Source organism: Bos indicus x Bos taurus, chromosome 17 (assembly GCF_003369695.1).
Source record: "Bos indicus x Bos taurus breed Angus x Brahman F1 hybrid chromosome 17, Bos_hybrid_MaternalHap_v2.0, whole genome shotgun sequence".
Taxonomy (NCBI): Eukaryota; Metazoa; Chordata; class Mammalia; order Artiodactyla; family Bovidae; genus Bos; species Bos indicus x Bos taurus.
The window spans coordinates 13,938,590-13,957,746 of record NC_040092.1 but is presented as its reverse complement, the minus strand read 5'-3'; the positions used below and the strand labels follow the sequence as shown (position 1 = coordinate 13,957,746).

Genomic DNA, 19,157 nt, shown 5'->3' with positions numbered 1-19,157 from the left:
AGTAGTTACTGTTTAAATGTTGAAGTTGCTAGAAAGAGCAGTGTGGTTGAGAACTGGGGAGTTAGATATGTTTCCAGATCACTGGTTTAAACTTGTGCCTCCAAATATGCAAATACATTTGCTGTACGTGACACCCCCTAGTGGCCAGATTTCATAACCACAACTTGCGTTTCATTCCATACACTACTACTCTAAGAATCAGTGCCTTAAAGAGACACTGGAAATGATGGTTAACCTCAGGTATATAACAATGATTTTTTTTAAAAAGGTTGAGAATCACTGTTCTAAATATTACTTAAAAGACAATTTTTTCCCCAGTTGATTTTCAATAAATTGTCTTTTGTTCTAGGTATGATTATTAATCCTGACTATGAAGTTTCGTTTCCTTAGATTTTTCAGGGTATCAGTTGTTAGAAGGGGGGAAAAATTATGTTTATGTAGACTTTGTTCACATAATTAACGTGAAGCCAAATTATAAAGCGTCAAGAGGACAGTGGTAAAGATTCAGCAAAGGCTAATTTTCTGCTGATGGCCTTCTTAGGAACTTCCGTTATTAGTATTCTATTATGTAACAGATATGCCCATTCAGTTAACATTATTTCTGATGCCAACTAGGGGGCCTGATTATGAACTGGGATTTTTTTTTTTAAAGAAGTCAGGCCCGTTAAAAATTTTACTTATTTATTTATTTATTTTTAGCAGTTGCAGACCTGCAGAGGATGTTCCCCACCCCTCCTTCTTTGGAACAGCACCCTGCATTTTCTCCTGTGATGAATTATAAAGATGGGATCAGCTCAGAGACAGTGACAGCATTAGGCATGATGGAAAGCCCCATGGTCAGTATGGTTTCAACACAGCTCACTGAATTCAAGATGGAAGTGGAAGATGGATTAGGAAGTCCCAAGCCAGAGGAAATAAAGGTAATTGCCGGGATATTACTGTACACAGACAGGCATGCATGCTCAGACTCTTCAGTCGTGTCCAACTCTGTGCAGCCCCATAAACCACAGCCCATCAGGCTCCTCTGTCCATGAGATTCTCCAGGCAGGAATACCCAGGCATCGAACCCACATCCCTCACATCTCCTGCATTAGCAGACGGACTCTTTACCACTCACGCCACCTGGGAAGCCCATACAAAGACGGTGATTTTAAAGCACATTTTTCTACAACTTCTTTAAAATAGTACTGTCTGTATGCAATATATACATACGTTCCTAAGGGTTCTCTGGATTAGATCATGTGGTATATCACTTGGCGTATTAATTAGTGTCTTTTGATTAATTTAAATGTTGGCATTCACATTTTTCCATTGATCAGATAAGAGAAATAGTGAATTCAGTCATTTTTGTTGCTATTACGGTATGTCCTCGAGTTGTTTACCAGCTTGATCACCAGCCCCACTTTGTTGTCACAGGACTTTTCGTACGTGCACAAAGTTCCAACTTTTCAGCCTTTTGTGGGATCCTCCATGTTTGCTCCACTGAAGATGTTGCCGAGCCAATGCCTGCTACCTCTGAAGATTCCTGATGCCTGTCTGTTTCGGCCTTCATGGGCAATCCCTCCTAAAATTGAACAACTGCCCATGCCACCTGCGGCCACTTTCATTAGAGATGGCTACAAGTATGTGCTGGGATTCTGTCAAGTCGGCTGCCATATTTAATAGGATTTCTATCATTTAACCTAAGTATTTAGTTTACATGATGACAACATTTCATTTGAAACTTTATCGGCCATTCATGTTTTTGTGCATATTCTTTTGTGTTGAAAATATTATTTTCTAAACTAAATTTCATATATATGGGAAAATTGAGGTTATTTGTATAGAGAACCATGGTGTTTATGGTCATTCAGTGTCAAATCAGTGTCTGTCACAGAACCAAGCAGTAGATTGGAGTGGGTAATATTTTTAGGGTGACGGTGGTAAGTACTCCTTAATACGCACTTTGATGATTTCAGATGTGTTTACTTAAGGCACTTTAAGGTTAAGTATTCATATGCTAATTTCTGTTGCTGACCCTTTGTCATACAAGAAAGCAGCAATAGAACAGTGCCATGATACGGGGGAGGGAAAAGGAAGTATTTATCATAGCTTGTACGTAGTTCATCCTGTCATTCTGACTTCAACACTGCAGAATTAGTTTTCCCTTTGATTGATAATTTCTTAATGACATAATGTAAATGCTTTAAAGTAAAAGGCCACAAACTCAAATGTCTGTCAGGACCAAGTAAGCAGTATGTGGATGGAGTGGACTGGGCAGAGCAAAATACTAGCCACTCCTGACACCCAGTGTCACTGGGAGGGCAGTGGGGCCAGTGGGGCCAACAGTAAACTGTTTGAGAGTATGTATTGCCCCCTTTAAAGGGACTTTTATTTTTTTCTTTTTGCTATTCAACCTTAGGGAGTTGTTCAGGCAGGAATGTGAGAGATTTTAATGTACATTTCCTTTTTGAAATGTTGATAGTTGGGAATTCCCTGGCAGTCCAGTGGTTAGGAACCGGCACTTTCACTGTGAATGGCCTGGGTTCAATCCCTGGTCAGGGAACTAAAATCCTGCAAGACATGTGGCCCACCTCCCCCCGCCAAAGAAAAAGTTGTTGACAGTTAATTCAGAGTTACATTCTAAAAGCTAAGACAAATTTATGCTGTAGTCCAGTTTGTGGGCTACTTTTGTGACCTTGTATAGAAATCATCTTAATGAAATCAACTTTAATTTTATAAGCAGGCTTTATAAAGCCTATGTTTGTGTAAAGTCTGTATTGGAACGAGAAACTGTGACAGCGAAGTACTTTAAAAGAACCTTAGACTTGGAGAAGTACATGGAGTCACAGGACTTGAATTCCTGCCTTTTTTGTTTAGTCTCTGTATGACCTTAAGGGATCCTTCTATCTAGGTCTTCTCCTGTTTAAAATGGAGTTTCAGGCACAAGATTTTTGAAACGCTCTGAGAACTAATGGTTGTGGAAGCAACATGCCACCAGCAGTATGAAAGTGTGTGCCCAGAAGCACGCTGTAGGGCAGGGCCTGGCTTATTTTCGGCTGCCGTTCTCCAGTTGTGTCCCAGCTTGTTTCACCTCAGACTGGCCCGCACGGCTGCAGCAACTAGCACCCCAGGGGTTAGCGTGCTGAGCACAAGCAGCGCAGCCGCTTCAGAAGCCATTCCACCACCTAGCCTCTTATACACACAAGCTCCTCAAAACAGCAACACACAACCCTTTGCTGCATGATAGTTTCTGTAACAGATAATTTAGATAATTGTTTAGATCTATTAAATCTGTTGTCTGCCACCCCAGAGATTCTTGGTATTCGAAACTGGCGCTGTTAACAGAACCCTCTGGAATGAAATAAGCGTCCCTGCACCTTCCACTGTGGCGCCCACCACCCTCGTGTTGTAGCTGTGCGTGTGGCTCGTTGAGACCGAGACTGCATTTAAGTGCAGCACATGGGGCTGGTGGTTCCCTTACTTCCTGGACTGCACAGTTGTGGACTGTGGGAAGTCGTCCTGCTGTGGTCTCCTTCACTCTGTGTGTGTGTGGGTGTGTCATTGTGTCTGTGTGTGTGTGTGTGTATTAGTTGCCCAGTCGTGTCTCTTTGCAACCCCACGAACTGTAGCCTGCCAGGCTTCTCTGTCCATGGACTTCTCCAAGCAAGAATACTGGAGTGGGTTGCCATTCCCTTCTCCAGAGCCTCTTCCTGACCCAGGGATTGAGCCCTGGTCTCCTGCATCACAGGCGGATTCTTTACTGTTTGAGCTGCAGGGAAGTCCTCCCGCTTTATTACAGAACACACCAACACTCTCTTGATGCCTCTCATACTTGCCATGCACTGACTTTCCTTCCTCTTTTTTTTTTTTTTTCACTGTTGCATACCCAGCAACTAGCATGGGGTTGGTTGGTCCTCAGTTCATTTTTCTTGAATGGGAAAAGTCAGGTTCCTATACACAATAAACCATTTTACTGCCTCGGGAGCAATTTAATTATTTAGGTTTTCAGTTAATCGTTGTAGTTCCTTTTCTGATCTGAACTGCATAATCATTTTAGAGTTTTGTTGAACAGGAAAATTTGAAAGGAGTCCAATTAGAGTAAAGATCATTATTACACACTTACTATTTTGCTCTCTGAGATAGCAGTGATTGCTGATCAAGGTTTCTGGGTCACTCGTTATCTGCACTCAAAGACACCGCTGTGCCTCAGATTGAACATTTCTTTGCAGAGCCTGATTTGGATTTTCAGGTTGGTAGGTTAGGCATAGCTAATTAAAAATCAAAAGAAAATGATTCAAAGAGCCATTACTTTATGACATTCTTCTTTCAAATTATAAGTGAATGAATATGTACTTTATTGGAGGAACATTAGTTTAAGCACAGTATTAATAGAAGAATTTTAAGCATTTAAAAAATATTATTTCTTTTGATACCTTCCAATTGGAAAGAGTGATCCCAATCTGTTTTACGGGTACCTCTAATAATGTATATCAAGAACATTTTATTACAATAAGAACTTTTATTACAAAATCATGGACACTGTTTTGTTTTCTTTGTGGCTGTTCCAGACAGAAGTCACTGCTTATGAGAAAACAGCACAGTGTGATTGTCTCTGGGAATTCAAAATCATGGTGCTGTTTTGCATGGCGTATGGAAAATAGAAAATGAACTGCAGTTGCCTACCGCAGAAGCCTGTTAGCAGTTGGGACACTTTGATGTGGCATGTATACTTACGTGCACAGACCTAATTAAGACCAAGTCCTCTTGGCAGCATGTGTAACATTTGTATTAATTGTAATATATGACTGGCCAATGGGTTCCTCAAATAGAATTCCCTCATGGTCACTCATTACAATAAAAATGCAAGCTAGATAGGACTGCATTTTTTGGAAACTAAAAAAATGTTAAATTTTCATGTGCGTTTGATTATAACTACTATAGAATCACATGTAGATTATAGCCTCAGAGAACAAGTACACTGGCAGACTTTCAGTCTCAAAAAAGGACAAAATTGTAATTGCAAATTAGATGGGAATTTCATCTATGGTCTTCTAGCTAATTTGGCATCTGAACTCATGTGTTAAAGTTCTATTTAGTAGTTAGAGTTTTTCAGAACTACTTTGTCCAAACGCAGTATCATGTTTTCTTGTTAAAAATAGCCAAAGTTTCCTCAAAAGATGAAGAGGAGGCTTGCTGAAGTGTGGACTAAGTGGACGGGCACTGCTGTATTGAATTACTCTTCATACCTTGCTGCTTGGTTTTCCACACACTGCACTGACTCCTTTGAATCCTTAAAAAAAAAAAAGAAAAGAAAACCAAATAAACCAAGCAATAGCACGTGTAAATAAGAAATGGCCCGGCCGGGCTGGGGTGCTGAGGCGTGTGTCTGGCACCCGTGTCCTGCCCCCTGTTCTCACGAGGTGCCATCTCTCTTGCAGCAATGTGCCTAGTGTCGGGAGCCTGGCAGATCCAGATTATCTGAACACGCCACAGATGAACACGCCGGTGACGCTCAACAGCGCTGCCCCAGCCAGCAACAGTGGAGCAGGAGTTTTACCATCCCCAGCAACCCCTCGCTTCTCTGTCCCCACACCACGAACCCCCAGGACACCAAGAACTCCCAGAGGAGGGGGCACTGCCAGTGGTCAGGGCTCTGTGAAGTATGACAGCACCGACCAGGGCTCACCAGCCTCTACCCCCTCTACCACTCGGCCTCTCAATTCTGTGGAGCCTGCCACCATGCAGCCAATCCCCGAAGCCCACAGTCTCTATGTCACCCTGATTCTTTCGGATTCTGTGATGAATATCTTTAAAGACAGAAACTTTGACAGCTGTTGCATCTGTGCCTGCAACATGAACATCAAAGGGGCAGATGTCGGGCTCTACATCCCTGATTCTTCCAACGAGGACCAGTACCGCTGCACCTGTGGGTTTAGTGCGATCATGAATCGCAAACTTGGTTACAATTCAGGACTCTTCCTGGAAGATGAGTTGGATATTTTTGGGAAGAATTCTGACATTGGTCAGGCTGCTGAAAGGCGCCTAATGATGTGTCAGACCACCTTCCTTCCTCAGATGGAAGGAGCCAGAAAACCCCAGGAGCCACCAATAAGCCTTCTCCTCCTCTTGCAGAACCAACACACACAGCCTTTTGCTTCACTGAGTTTCCTAGACTACATTTCCTCCAGCAGCCGCCAGACCCTTCCCTGCGTGAGCTGGAGTTACGACCGGGTGCAGGCAGATAATAATGATTACTGGACGGAATGCTTTAATGCCTTGGAGCAGGGTCGGCAGTATGTGGATAATCCCACGGGTGGCAAAGTGGATGAAGCCCTGGTGAGAAGCGCCACTGTGCACTCCTGGCCTCACAGCAATGGTAGGTTTCCCGGAGTACAGATTTACTTTGAGAACTGTCTCGGCATGACGATAACTCCCACACTTGCCTTACTTTATGTGACAAAATTTTAAGTTTTATTTCTTAAAAAATAGACACAACTGAAGTGAGAGCTATCTTGAAATTCGAAATTTAAGGATGGGGAAATGTTTCATGTGAAACACATTTGGAGAAGAGTAATTACGTTGTGGGATAAAAGTCATCGGGATCAACGGTCCCTATCCTTTTTGACACCTGGGACCGGTTTCATGGGAGACAATTTTTCCACCGACCAGGAGGATATAAGTGATGGGGAGTGACTAAATACAGATGAAGCTTCACTCGCTTGCCCAGCTCACCTGCTGTGCAGCCCAGTTCCTAACAGGCCGCGGACTGGTACTTGTCTGTGGCCCAGGGATTGGGGAGCCCTGATCTAGATTATACAGACTGATAATCTGCACACCCTTCTGGGTCAAGTTTCCATGATACTTCTTCCAGGAAGCCTTCTGTCCATTTACAGAGTACTTTCTCTTTCCTCTGATTTTCCAGTATTTTATGTCTCTGGTAACAGTAATCACGTTTTACTTTATGTTGGGGCTCCTGGGGATGTCACTGTCTTAAAAACTCCAGGTGATAAACGTTTTTGGAGTTTGGCTCTAAGAGTGCTGAGCACCTGACTGTTCCTTTTCTTTATTCACTCTCTATCTGTGCTGTGATGTGTCCTGGGGGAGAAAGTGGTGAATGAAAGAGACAAGGTACCTGCCCTCAGGGACTTTCTAATCTATTTTGGAAAATGACATGAATCACACAACTAACAAATAAGCATATAACTGCAAACCATTATAAGTGATGAAAGCATGGGGTGTCAGAGGACACTTCTTGAAGAAGCAGTGATATTTGAGATTGCAACGCTGGGTACAGGTTAACTGAGGGCAGGAGTGGCGAGTGTGGAGGGCCACAGTTAAGTAGGGTGCGGGGCCTTCAGACGAGCCCAGAGGCCAGCAGGGCTAGATTATCAAGAGCCTTTGGGAACACGCTGGGCCCTGGGTCTTCAGTTTTAACAAGTCCTTGATGGGTTATGAAGAGACACTGCCATCAGATTTGTGTACTCAGAAACAGTGGACTCTGACTGGAATGCGGACTGAGGATTAGAAAACGGCAAGAGGGGGTTGAAGGACACTGAGAAGTTCCTGCCGCAGATGAAGAACCAGTAGCTTGGCTTAGTGTCCCAGCACAGGAGATGGACAAGAAGTGGGAACAGTCAGGGGCCGTTTGGGAGGTATTATGGCAGGACTTGGTAATGCGTTGGGTTTTGGGGATCAGAGAGAGAGAGAGAGATTAAGGAAAACACCCAGGTTTGTGACTTGTACACCTGGACAGATGGTGGCATGTTGGTCAAAAATGAGTGTTCTGGGGAAAGACTGGGTCTAAAGGTCATAATTGAGTTTGGGAAGTAAGTTTTAAAGATCTCCTTTGAGATGTCCAGGTGGACACTTGGGACTTGATGGCGTGGAGCTCAGGGGAAGGGGAGTGGACGGCACAGGGATGGTAGCCCAGGTCAGGGCGTGGTGAAGGAGGAGGCCTCACTGAGGAGGAAGCAGGTGTGGAGCCAGAGGAGGGCCTGACTTAGAGCTTTACTGCATTCTGCTGTGTAACCAAGCTCCACAAAGAGAGTGGTCAGCAGGCATTCAGTAAGTCAGGCTTTTAAGATAAGTATTAAACAGGTCTTTTGACCACAGTGAGAGCTGTTTGTGGGAGCAGAGGCCAAGCTGGAGGGATTCTATGAATGGAAGAAACATGGACCCTACTTTTGGAATCATCCTCAGTCTTGCAGAGGAGAAGGTTATATAAGCAAGGAGACTTCTGGGAGGTAGAGACGCCTGAGAAAATATTTCAAGGGTTATACTCATTTTTATAACTCCTTAAGGTTTAAGTACAATGCCTTATACTTGGCAAGCCTTGGATTAATGGCTGCTGCATGAATTTATGAATTAGTCTTTGCCCTAAAGAATTATGGGTGATTATCTTACGTGGTTTCTTTTATTAGATAGTGGCCTTCAGATAGAAAAGCAGTCTGGGTGGGTGGATGAGTAGTGTCATCTTTGGATATGAAGAATAGCATGTTTTATTGCAGATGAGATGTGGGTTCTAAATTCAGATGCTGAAAGTACCAGACAGATTGTGTAAACAAATTATGTGGAGAGCCAGCTTTGCAAAACAGCAGTGTCCTTCCACAATATCCTATTTTGCATGCATAGGAATAGAGTTCACAAAGAATTGCCTCTGCTTTTATTTTTCTTTAACCTGTAACTCTCTTAGTCTGTCATTTTCCTACATTGGATAGAACCATGAGTACAAGAAGTACTTTACTTTTTTCTTTACTGTAAGAAGAAAAGAAGCACAGGCTTGAAGATAAAGGAGGTTAATTCTGCTTCAGTCTCAGGCAGGCAGCAGAGCAGGGGTGTCAAAAACTGCCTGAAAGAGGCAGCTCCTCGACTCTAGATGGTGGTCCTCTAGCAGTGCGGTGGTCTCAGCCCCAGGGTTGTCAGATCGTTTTCCAGTTTTTCAAGAGAAGCTGGAAATCCAGATTTGTATATGAAATTTCCTGAGAAGTCCGCTTCAGATTGAGAAATGAAAACAAAACCTCTGTGCCCTGGGTTTGCAGCCTGTGTTTGATTTGAGGGCGCACCTGAGAATGTCTCCAGACTCTTCACACCGTGTGTCCCGGGCTCGGTTGGTAAATAGGTCACAGGTTTCCGTCTGTGCCGCCGTCCTCGCCAGCCGGGGAAGTGAGAGCAAGGAAAGGTCTCGAGGCCCCCGCTCTGCAGGCGCATAGCTGACCACCTCCAACTTCAGTGCTTCTTCCTTCAGATCTTTTAGGGAATTTGGTGAGCAGTATGGACCCTCTCCCCCCTGGGAAAAAAATACACCTGTGTTCACGCATGCACGTGCAGTTTGGGGAGAGTTTCAGAGGTTTTCATGTTCGAGGTTAAGGAGTCCTCCTGCTAGCAGGAAGAATGTGTGTTCTGAAACCGTGACTCTCTAGCTGTTCTAAGCTTCTTTTTAAATTCCTTTTCCCACTCATCATATAATCAGATAAACATTGATACTTGTAAACAAAAGTAATTAACTGGACTTCCCTGGTGATCTAGTGATTAAGAATCCACCTACCAGTGCAGGGACTCGGGTTTGACCCTAGTCCAGGAAGATCCTACCTGCCATGGGGCCACTAGGCCGGTGCGCCACAGCTGCTGAGCCTGTACTCGGAGCCTGCACGCCGCCACAGGAGAAGCCACTGCAGTGAGAAGCCCCCACTGCAACTGGAGAGCAGCCTCCTGTTCACTGCAACCAGAAGCCTGCACACAGCGACAGAGACCCAGCATAGCCATACAGAAATAGATAATTTTTTGAAAAGTAATTAAGAAACTAAAAGTAATTATGAAGCAATCATTAAGAAATTTTTGCAGCTCTCTTTTCTTGTGAATACCCTTGGAAACAGGTCTGTATGGTTTTAAAAAGTCAGACTTATTTACCTTTCCACTTTTAGGCAGTTCTATAGTTAGCCTTGATTATATAGAATAACTTTATTTCCCCTTTTATTATTTCCAATAATAATAAAATTTATTACTAAGTATTTTAGAGTCTCTACTGCTAGTGACGTCTCTGTCAGGGCCTGTTGCTGAGGCTGCGCCAGCCCGCCTTGACGGGTCCTGTTCTGTCGTTTTCCTTTGCAGTGCTAGACATCAGCATGCTGTCCTCCCAGGACGTGGTCCGTACGCTGCTGTCCCTGCAGCCCTTTCTCCAGGACGCCATCCAGAAGAAGCGCACGGGCAGGACCTGGGAGAACATCCAGCACGTGCAGGGACCACTCACCTGGCAGCAGTTCCACAAGATGGCAGGACGGGGAACCTACGGTAGACCTTTCTCCCTGTTGACGTTCTTTCGGATTTTTTTCTTCTGTGAAAAGAGCAGCTTTAGTTACTGTCAAGTCTTCCTTTGCTGACAAAATAGAATCTTTTCCCTCCTGACTACTACAGTTATAATCTCCTTGTTTTCCAATAGTCAGTTTCGGAGATAACTTATTTCTTAATGTCTTTGGCATAATCAAGGTCAATGGGGCAAACAATGCCTAACTAGACTATTTGTTAGAATCTCGTCTTCCCAGTGCTCACTGCCGTTTCATCTGGGTGAACCTCTGAACTAGTTCTGACAGCTTCTTTGTAGTCAGGACCAGAGTGCCTGTCTTAGAGGCAGGTAGATCGTTTTGTTCAGAGAACTAACACTAACCTGCTCTGCTCTGCACTCACTGAACCTTTATAAGCATGTTCGGACTCATTTAATTAAAGTTCTTCATCAGGGGCCATTTAATTAGAGGATTTGAAGACTAAGAGTATCATGTCAGCCTACAATAAAATGTCCGATGCCAGAATTAAGACAAATCGCTAGAGAATGCGCAGTGGTGGAGGTAGCGGGAAACGGACTCGCAAGAGCTTTCCTAAGCTGCAGTCTTGTTTTAGGTTCTGAAGAGTCTCCTGAGCCGCTGCCCATCCCCACCCTGCTGGTAGGCTACGACAAGGACTTCCTCACCATCTCGCCGTTCTCCTTGCCGTTTTGGGAGAGGCTGCTGTTGGACCCATACGGGGGCCACCGTGATGTTGCCTATATTGTGGTGTGTCCAGAAAACGAGGCCTTGCTCGAAGGAGCCAAAACTTTCTTCAGGGACTTGAGCGCTGTATATGAGGTGAGAGAGACACGAGAGGTGAAAGTCGTCTGTATGATGCAGGGCCTCGGACTGTTTCTAGTTGTGGCTAAATTTTAAAGGATAAATAGCTTCAAAATAGATCTCCAGGAAAATTTGCACATAGTTGGAGGACGAAGAAAAGGATAAGTTGGCAAGTTTTTCAGGAAGTACATTGTTTTCCCATCATAGCTTTATATTTTATTAGATTGAAAAGATTTTCCTCTACCAGTCTTACTAGCTGTTTTTTCCCCCCGTTTATGTGCTTGAGTTTAAAAGGACTACTCACCGGGGGTTAGTGGTTGTTCAGAAGAAGAACTTCACAAAAAGAAAATACATCTACTCTTGGGGGTGGGGGGAGTTCCTGAAAACAGTATAAAAGTGTTTAGCTGGAAAATTCCTGAATCACATAGAAGTTTAGTGACTCATGTCCCTGTTATGTTTTATTTAAACATCTTAAACTCAGTTTTGGTACAGATTAATAATGTAATAACCCTAGTAATGTTAGATAATTTTGTATATTTAGTGTATAAAGTCCTGTTACTTTTGAAAAATTAGAATCATACCTGTCTTTAAAGAGTTAGTGTGTATTTCTTCTGCTAAAGTACATATACACTAAAGTTTCTGTACCTTATCCTCCTAATTAATCTTCATATTTGATGAGAGTAAATGAAATTAATGTTTATAAAGTGTTTGGAGCTGTGACATAATATAAGCATTACCAAAATGTTTATTAAATAAGATGCCAAGTTGAATTTCAAAAGTATTCCATAACAGAAATTGACCATCTATAAATGTATGAGTACACATGAAATAGTAAATTTACATGTTGCTTCAGAGAAAAGAGAAGGCGCTTATGTCTGAAATAATGGCATCAATTAAGCCACCAAAGGAAATCCTTGGAAACAGTAATTTCTAAACTGTGCCTGGGCCATGATGCATAATAATACTGAATCACAATTACCCTAATGCAGAAAACTTGTCTAAGCAATTTTAAAGCCCAGTCATTCTTTTAAATGAAGCTCTCAGCGTAAGTTACAGAACATAAAAGGATTACCCGATCACTTCAGAATTGCTCTTTTGGCAGTAATGTATACCTGCTTCAGAGGAGTGTACACTAGAGGATTTTTTAGGGGTTTGGTAAGCCTTCTGTTCATCAGCTCTAATATGGGCTAGTTATATGGGCTCTCCTGCCAGTGAGCATGTAGTTAAGTAGCTTACTTTTTGCAGACATATTGTATTCATTCTTTACCATAAGCACCCCTTTAATGTTCTGGAGGTTAATAATAGGATCTCATTGTGCTAAAACAACTATTTACTTTTAAAAAGTAGTCAGCATGTCCACTGCTTTAGTGGCCTCTGCTCTTGGGGATCTCCAAATGTAGCAGTGTAGCAGATGGCCCATAAAATGTTAGTGTTATCCTATGGGAGAACATCCAGAGTAGGGATTACTTAAGAGATTTCAGTGGACATATGTCTCCGTCAGCCTTCGTAGGCAGGAATCCGGCTCTTTATTTGACCATTAGCAGTCAGGTAGCGCTCAGCAGTGTTCCCTTGCTGGGGAGGAGGTGCTTGGGGTGAACAAGCATTTATTTTTTTCTTCAGAAAGAACATTTTTCCTTAGAGAGGCTGGTCCAGGGTTTGGAAAGACAGGAGAGCAGATTCAAATACCTTACTGGTCTGGTTGCACGTGGAAACGCTGAGTGAAGAAGGAAGATGCCTCCATGTGTGTGTCAGGCATCTCAGCGGCTGACGGTGCACTCTGAGGAGGGAGGGTCCCTGTTCTGAGTGGGGTCTACTGTGTTCTGTCAGATGTGCCGACTCGGGCAGCACAAGCCCATCTGCAAAGTGCTGCGCGACGGAATCATGCGTGTGGGGAGGACTGTGGCGCAGAAGCTGACGGAAGAGCTCGTGAGCGAGTGGTTCAGCCAGCCGTGGGGCAGCGAGGAGAGTGACAATCATTCCAGACTCAAACTTTATGCGCAAGTTTGCCGCCATCACCTAGGTAAATGGAGATTTACGTGACAAAGTCAAATTTGAGATGTAGACTATCAGATTGTTTCCCCCCTCCCCCATTCTTACCTGAAAAAATCCCATGGACAGAGGAGCCTGACGGGCTACCGTCCATAGGGTCGCAAAGAATCGTTCGCGGCTGAGTGCACAATCTTTTTGTTCTAAGTAGTTAAATGTTAGTTTTCATGTGCATGTATATTCTTGAAAAGCTATTTAAAGTAGCCTAAAGAAGTCTTATCTAATTTACTCCACGTTTCAAAAATGTAGCAGCATGATTTGGTATTAACTGGTTAATTTTAACCCAGATTATCAAGAGAATCTTAGACCTAGCTTATAAGGCGTTAAACACATAGGAGCATAATATACCATGATGTCTGAGAATACATGGCCTCTCAGTTTTTAGTGAAGGTGTGTGGAATTGGTCTGAAAGGAAAATGATTGGTTTTCTTGAAAACGAAATGATTGGTTTTGTCCTTTTTCTTCTGTTCTCCAAAGAAGGCTCTTCCAGAATTTATAACAAGTGGCCCCATGTTTATTCCCTGTTTATCTACAAGCTTGTGTTTCAGTGTGGAGATAGCATTTTGGGTGTCAGAACCAGAGTATTGCAGCCTGGAAGCATAGCTCTTTAGAAAGTGACTGTTCTGAGTGTCTGCATCAGCCAGACCTGCAGGACGTCCCTGAAGTCACTTCTCTGTGTGTCCTCTTTCAGCACCTTATCTGGCCACTCTGCAGCTCGACAGCAGCCTGTTGATACCACCTAAGTACCAGACCCCACCAGCAGCAGCACAGGCGCAAGTGCCACCTGGGAGCGCTGGGCCTTTAGCTTCAAATCCAGGCTCGGCCGCGCCCTCGGCGGGCAGTGCGTTTAATCCCACCTCCAACGGCAGTTCTCTGAACCCGGCTGCAAGCAGTTCGGCCTCTGGCTCCACCGGTCCCCCAGTCTCCACATCGGCCTCTGCTCCCATCATCAACCAGATCAGCACTACCTCTTCCTCAGGATTCAGCGGTAGTGTCGGGGGGCAGAACCCCAGCACTGGGGCCAGCACTGCAGAGAGAACGCAAGGGAGCCTGGGCTGCGCTGGAGACACCGAGCCTGGGCAGAGCTCCTCGCAGCCCTCCCAGGATGGACAGGAAAGGTACAGTGCTCTGACCGAGCCGAGTGGCCTCGGCTTGGACCCCTGGGCTACCCTTCCTCTGTGCCCCAGCCCCCTCAACTTCATGCGTCTCTAAACCTAGTGAAGCACTGTATTTCTGTTCTTCCCCAAAGAAGGTAACACCTGTCAGTCTATAGTTCAGTGTTAAGAAATTTGAGAACTTCTTACAAACTTACTAGTAATTATTGTATTACTAGTATAATAGTATGTACTTACTAATTAATATACTTAGTGTAATTAATATTACTATTAATACTATATGAATAATATTTCTCTGGTGGCTCAAATGGTACAGAATCTGCCTGCAACGCAGGAGACCCAGGTTCGATCCCTGGGTTGGGATGATGCCCTGGAGAAGGGAATGGCAACCCCTCCAGTATTCTTGCCTGGAGAATCCCATGGACAGAGGAGCCTGGTGGGCTACAGTTGGACAAAGAGTCCGACACGACTGAGTGACTAACATTTTGACTTTCAACCTCTTCGTATTAACATAACAGCATTATAAAACATCTTTGTAGAAGGAAACCATGGCGGTGAAAAGAGATCTCCCATTTTAGAGAAGCACATTGTCATTTTCCATCTATCTTGGTGCTGACTGACTGGGTTTGCCTTCATTTTGTTCCCTGTTGATGTTGCATTTACTCTGTAATCTCTGTCCAGGGAGTCGGTCTGCTCTGGAGTTGATGTATTTTTTATAATTTATGTTGCACATCTCATAAGTGGCTCTGTGTGCAGTGTTACAGAAAGGGAGAGAATAGGCATTCCCACGGAGCCTGACTCTGCAGACAGCCAAGCCTACCCTCCGGCTGTCGTCATCTACATGGTGGACCCCTTCACGTACACTGCGGAGGAAGACTCCACTTCCGGAAACTTTTGGCTGTTGAGTTTGATGCGCTGCTACACAGAAATGCTGGATAATTTACCTGAGCATATGAGAAATTCTTTCATTCTCCAGGTAACTAACTGCAAGTTTATTTACTTTGTTGTTTTTATGAATGTGAATACATTTTTTTTAACTGTATGTATATGAAAACAGAAAAAAAAATATTCTTAATTCAACCTTTTAGATTCAGACATTATTAGTTAGTATTTTGCTGTTTCTCTAACCTCTTTTCTGTGTTTATTTACACAATTGAGATCATATTTTCATGTAATTTTTTTCTACCATTTCACTGTTTTGGCAGGCTAGTGGTTGGGATTCTGTGCTTCCAATGCCGGGGCCAGGTTCAGCCCCTGGTTGGGGAACTAGGGTCCCGAAAACTGCATAGTGTGACCAGTAAATAAATGAATACTGCCAGAATAAACATCTTTATGTGTAATCTCTCTTTTATATTTCAAGTATTTCTTAAAGTGGATTCTTAGATAAAGATACTGATAAATAATGCCAGATTCCTTTCCCAAAAGGTTACAGTTACTTACAGTTCTCTCAGGAGTGGATGAGCATGCTCATTTTCACTGCACCTTTGCCAACTTCATAGTGTAATAATTTTTTAAGTTTATAATTTAATAGGTGAAAATTGATGGGTGTTTAGATTTTTGTATTACTGTCCCTTTTAACTCAAGTCATTTCTATAGAATTAATTTAAAGCTCCTGGTGTAGTCTGTTGATAGTTTTTCATCAAAGTTTGTATCTCACATGATTAGACAATAATTCCAGTGATGCCGTGCATATTAAGTGTAAGAACTGAGAAGTATATTTTAAAGCAAGTTTTAAAATTTGAGGGCATAGCAACAATAAATTGAGAATTTATCCTTAAAATGGGAACAGGGTAATTTCTAAGTGACAGTGTAACTTGCCTAGCAGAGTGACACCCCTTCTTAAACTGCTGTTAGTTGTAATGTAAGACTTTGTGTCACTGAAAGGAATTAAGATTGAATTATATTGTTTGGCATTTCTGTATTTTAAGACTAAAGTTGCCTCCCCCATTCAAATAAAGAATGCATGCCGTTTCATTTTCCAGCTGCCTGTTAGCATGTTAGATCTGTTTCCAGTCTTGTTTGTATTTGTGTCTGTAGATTGTGCCTTGCCAGTACATGCTGCAGACAATGAAGGATGAGCAAGTTTTCTACATCCAGTACTTGAAGTCCATGGCATTTTCAGTGTACTGCCAGTGCAGGCGACCTCTGCCTACACAGATCCACATTAAATCCCTCACAGGATTTGGGCCTGCCGCCAGCATTGAGATGACTCTCAAGAACCCGGAGGTAGGCAGCAGCAGGGCAGAAATTGGCAAAGACTGCTTTTATACTAAAGATGCAAGCCAGGAGAGTTACTTGCTTGTTCTGTCTTCTGCCTTTATATAAGAGTGGTAGATTTCTCTAATCCTTAAGTTGAAATAGAGGAGATAACTTCTCTGAACTTGTATAATTTTTTGAGAAAGGAGGCAAGCAAACTCCTGCTTTTTTCTTGATGTAACATCTAAGGCAACAATACACTTACCCTTTTTACTTTACTTACTAATGTTCAGCTTTCCTATGTTTATTTTGCTCATTAGTTTTGGAAGCTGATCTGTGTCTCGAATCACTCTCTACCTCCACCTCCCCCAGCTCTTTCCTCCTGGAGCAGCTGTTGTATGTGTTCACTCCGCACGGACCCCTCACCTTCTGATGCTTTCTCCTCCCCTGGTCTCTGTGCTTGTGTGTGTGGATGGATGTGTTTTCTCTCCGTCTTCCTAACCCTATCTTCTACAGATGTGTACCTCCAAAACACCAAGGCAAACATGCCTTAAACAAGAGTTGTATACTGCTGTTGTTTTACTAAATCATCTTTTCCTGAAGATAGATGTACAGGGCAGTGTTGAGGACTTTCAAAGCCTTCAAAAATCAATTCCACAACTTTTGCATGAAAAATTACCCATTAATAAGAGCCAGCAAACAGTGCTTTACTGTTAGAGAACTTAATACCCAAATAGCTAATTTTAGTCGGTAATGTTTTTCTGGAAAACTAAAAAAAAAAAAAAAAAATGACGTACTACTTATACCGCATTTGTTGTAACCTGGTTCAAGTCAGCTTGGTCCCAGGGAAAGGAACTGCTTAGCTGACAGCTCACATCCACCCTGGGGTTATAGAAAAGTTCTGTCTTTGGCAATTCTAGGTTAGTTTGTTGAGTTTGTGTTTTTTTTACTTTGGTGAGCAAGTCATCTATTTTCTCTACTAGCTTTTTCTAGAATTGTAATAAATCCGTTTCTGCTTCTTACTTGTGTCTGGAAATCATGAGTTTGTCCTTTCTGTATGTGTTTTAAATCTTTTAGTTCTTTACCTCTTGTGGTTATTGTACAATTCAGATGCAGTCATTCCTTATGCTTTCATAAGAAGCTATCACAATTTCAAGTGACAGCTAATAGCAGTCTGCATTTTCATAGGAGTAAGTAAAGGCTGACTGCCTATATTAAGATATCCCAAGGCATTATGTAATGTTTTAAAAGATTATATAACGTACTGGCAGAACACCGTGAGAGTTCATGAGACACAGTGAGGCTCAGATGAAAATAAATTGCAAAAATATGCTTTTTTTCCTTTTGCTTTGGAACAGGAAGAGAGAAATCAATTGTTTGACTTAATTAAAAACCTAAGAACCAAACATCATGAATACTTGCTGAGGTCTCTGAGTCTTCCCTTGCGTGAGGGTCCTGGCTCACCTCTAGGCGCGGCCTCTCCCTCAGTCTGCGGGTAGAATTTCACTTTCACTCAGTGGCTGGAGCTGAGTGTCTGCTCCCAGACTCTGTGTTAGGTGTCGACTATGCAGCGGTGAGCGAGATGCAAGTCCTCTGCTTCCAGGGATTCGCAGTTTCTGCAGTGGCACAGCCTCATGCAAGCTCCTGGAGCCACGATCCCACTTGCTGTCTCTGTAGGGTTGCCTGTTCTGGGTGTTTTATGTAAATGAAATCATCCCACATGTAAGCTTTTATGTGTGGCTTCTTGCACTTAACATCATGTTTTCAAGGTACCTCCATGTCATAGCACATATGGCACTTCTTCCGTGGCTAAATAATGCTCCATTATATGGATGGACCACAACTTGTTTATCCCATTAGTGGATGGACGTGTGGACTTTTCCACTTTCTGACTGTTGTGACTGCTACTGCTAAGTCGATTCAGTCGTGTCCTTCTCTGTGGGACCCCATAGACGGCAGCCCACCAGGCTCCCCCGTCCCTGGGATTCTCCAGGCAAGAACACTGGAGTGGGTTGCCATTTCCTTGACTAATGCTGCTCTAAATAGTCGTGTATGAGTTTTTATGTGGCTATGTGTTTTTGGTTTTTCTGGTGTGAAATTTCCAGGTCTGTGGAGAGTGAATGGATCAGTGATAAGGTTAGGTTTAAAACTTGAACAAATTGTTGAATATCTTTGTATCCCTGAAATAAAGGAATTCGGTTAAATTATCTCTAAAATCTCCTTTAACTTCAAAATTCTGTAATTGCATTATTACTGTTTCTTATGCTGTAGTTCATGGGCTGGCAACTCTGACTGTGGGCTAAACCCAGCCTGCAGCCTGCATGTGTATTAGCAGTCAGATGGGAGTGATAGTTACAGTTTTACAAAGAGAGGATTATGTGAAAGAGACTCGCAAGGCCTAAAGTGTTTGCTGTCCGGTCCTTTATAGAAGTTTGCTGACCCCTGCTGTAGTCTACTAAATACCGATATGTATGTAATAGCTGTAAACAAAAAGGTTAAATTTCATCACAGTTTATCTAAAATATTTGTCTTCGGTAACAGCTAATGCTTTGATTTCTTAAATTGCACACACATACACATAGTAAGGTATAATATACATACTGAAAAGTGCCCAGTCTTAAGTGTTCAGTTCAGTTGCTCAGTTGTGTCCGACTCTTTGCGACCCCATGAACCGCAGCACGCCAGGCCTCCATCCATCACAGACTTCCGGAGTTCACCCAGA

The 19,157-nt window shown here is 43.0% G+C and overlaps 1 protein-coding gene and 1 long non-coding RNA gene across 4 annotated transcripts in view; one reads left to right on the top strand and one right to left on the bottom strand.

Moving 5' to 3' along the window:
- Nucleotides 1-19,157, top strand: part of MED13L (mediator complex subunit 13 like) — a 277,887-nt gene that overhangs the window by 243,670 nt on the left and 15,060 nt on the right. Inside the window, exons 15-23 of one of the 2 annotated variants that reach the window (XM_027566693.1) lie at nt 703-920; nt 1,417-1,622; nt 5,421-6,358; nt 10,090-10,269; nt 10,873-11,096; nt 12,906-13,098; nt 13,816-14,242; nt 14,996-15,215; nt 16,277-16,465. In XM_027566693.1, the coding sequence (XP_027422494.1) occupies nt 703-920; nt 1,417-1,622; nt 5,421-6,358; nt 10,090-10,269; nt 10,873-11,096; nt 12,906-13,098; nt 13,816-14,242; nt 14,996-15,215; nt 16,277-16,465 (2,795 nt within the window). Of the gene's footprint in view, nt 1-699; nt 921-1,416; nt 1,623-5,420; nt 6,359-10,089; nt 10,270-10,872; nt 11,097-12,905; nt 13,099-13,815; nt 14,243-14,995; nt 15,216-16,276; nt 16,466-19,157 lie in introns of both variants that reach the window. The other variant, XM_027566692.1, reaches the window with a different exon arrangement.
- LOC113907484 lies at nt 2,377-9,515 on the bottom strand. 2 transcript variants are annotated; one of them, XR_003515211.1, is made up of 2 exons: nt 9,045-9,515; nt 2,377-5,272 (listed from the first exon to the last, which is right to left on the bottom strand). It is a non-coding gene; the product is annotated as an uncharacterized LOC113907484 (long non-coding RNA). The 2 variants fall into 2 exon arrangements; XR_003515212.1 differs by lacking the exon at nt 2,377-5,272 and adding an exon at nt 8,617-8,930.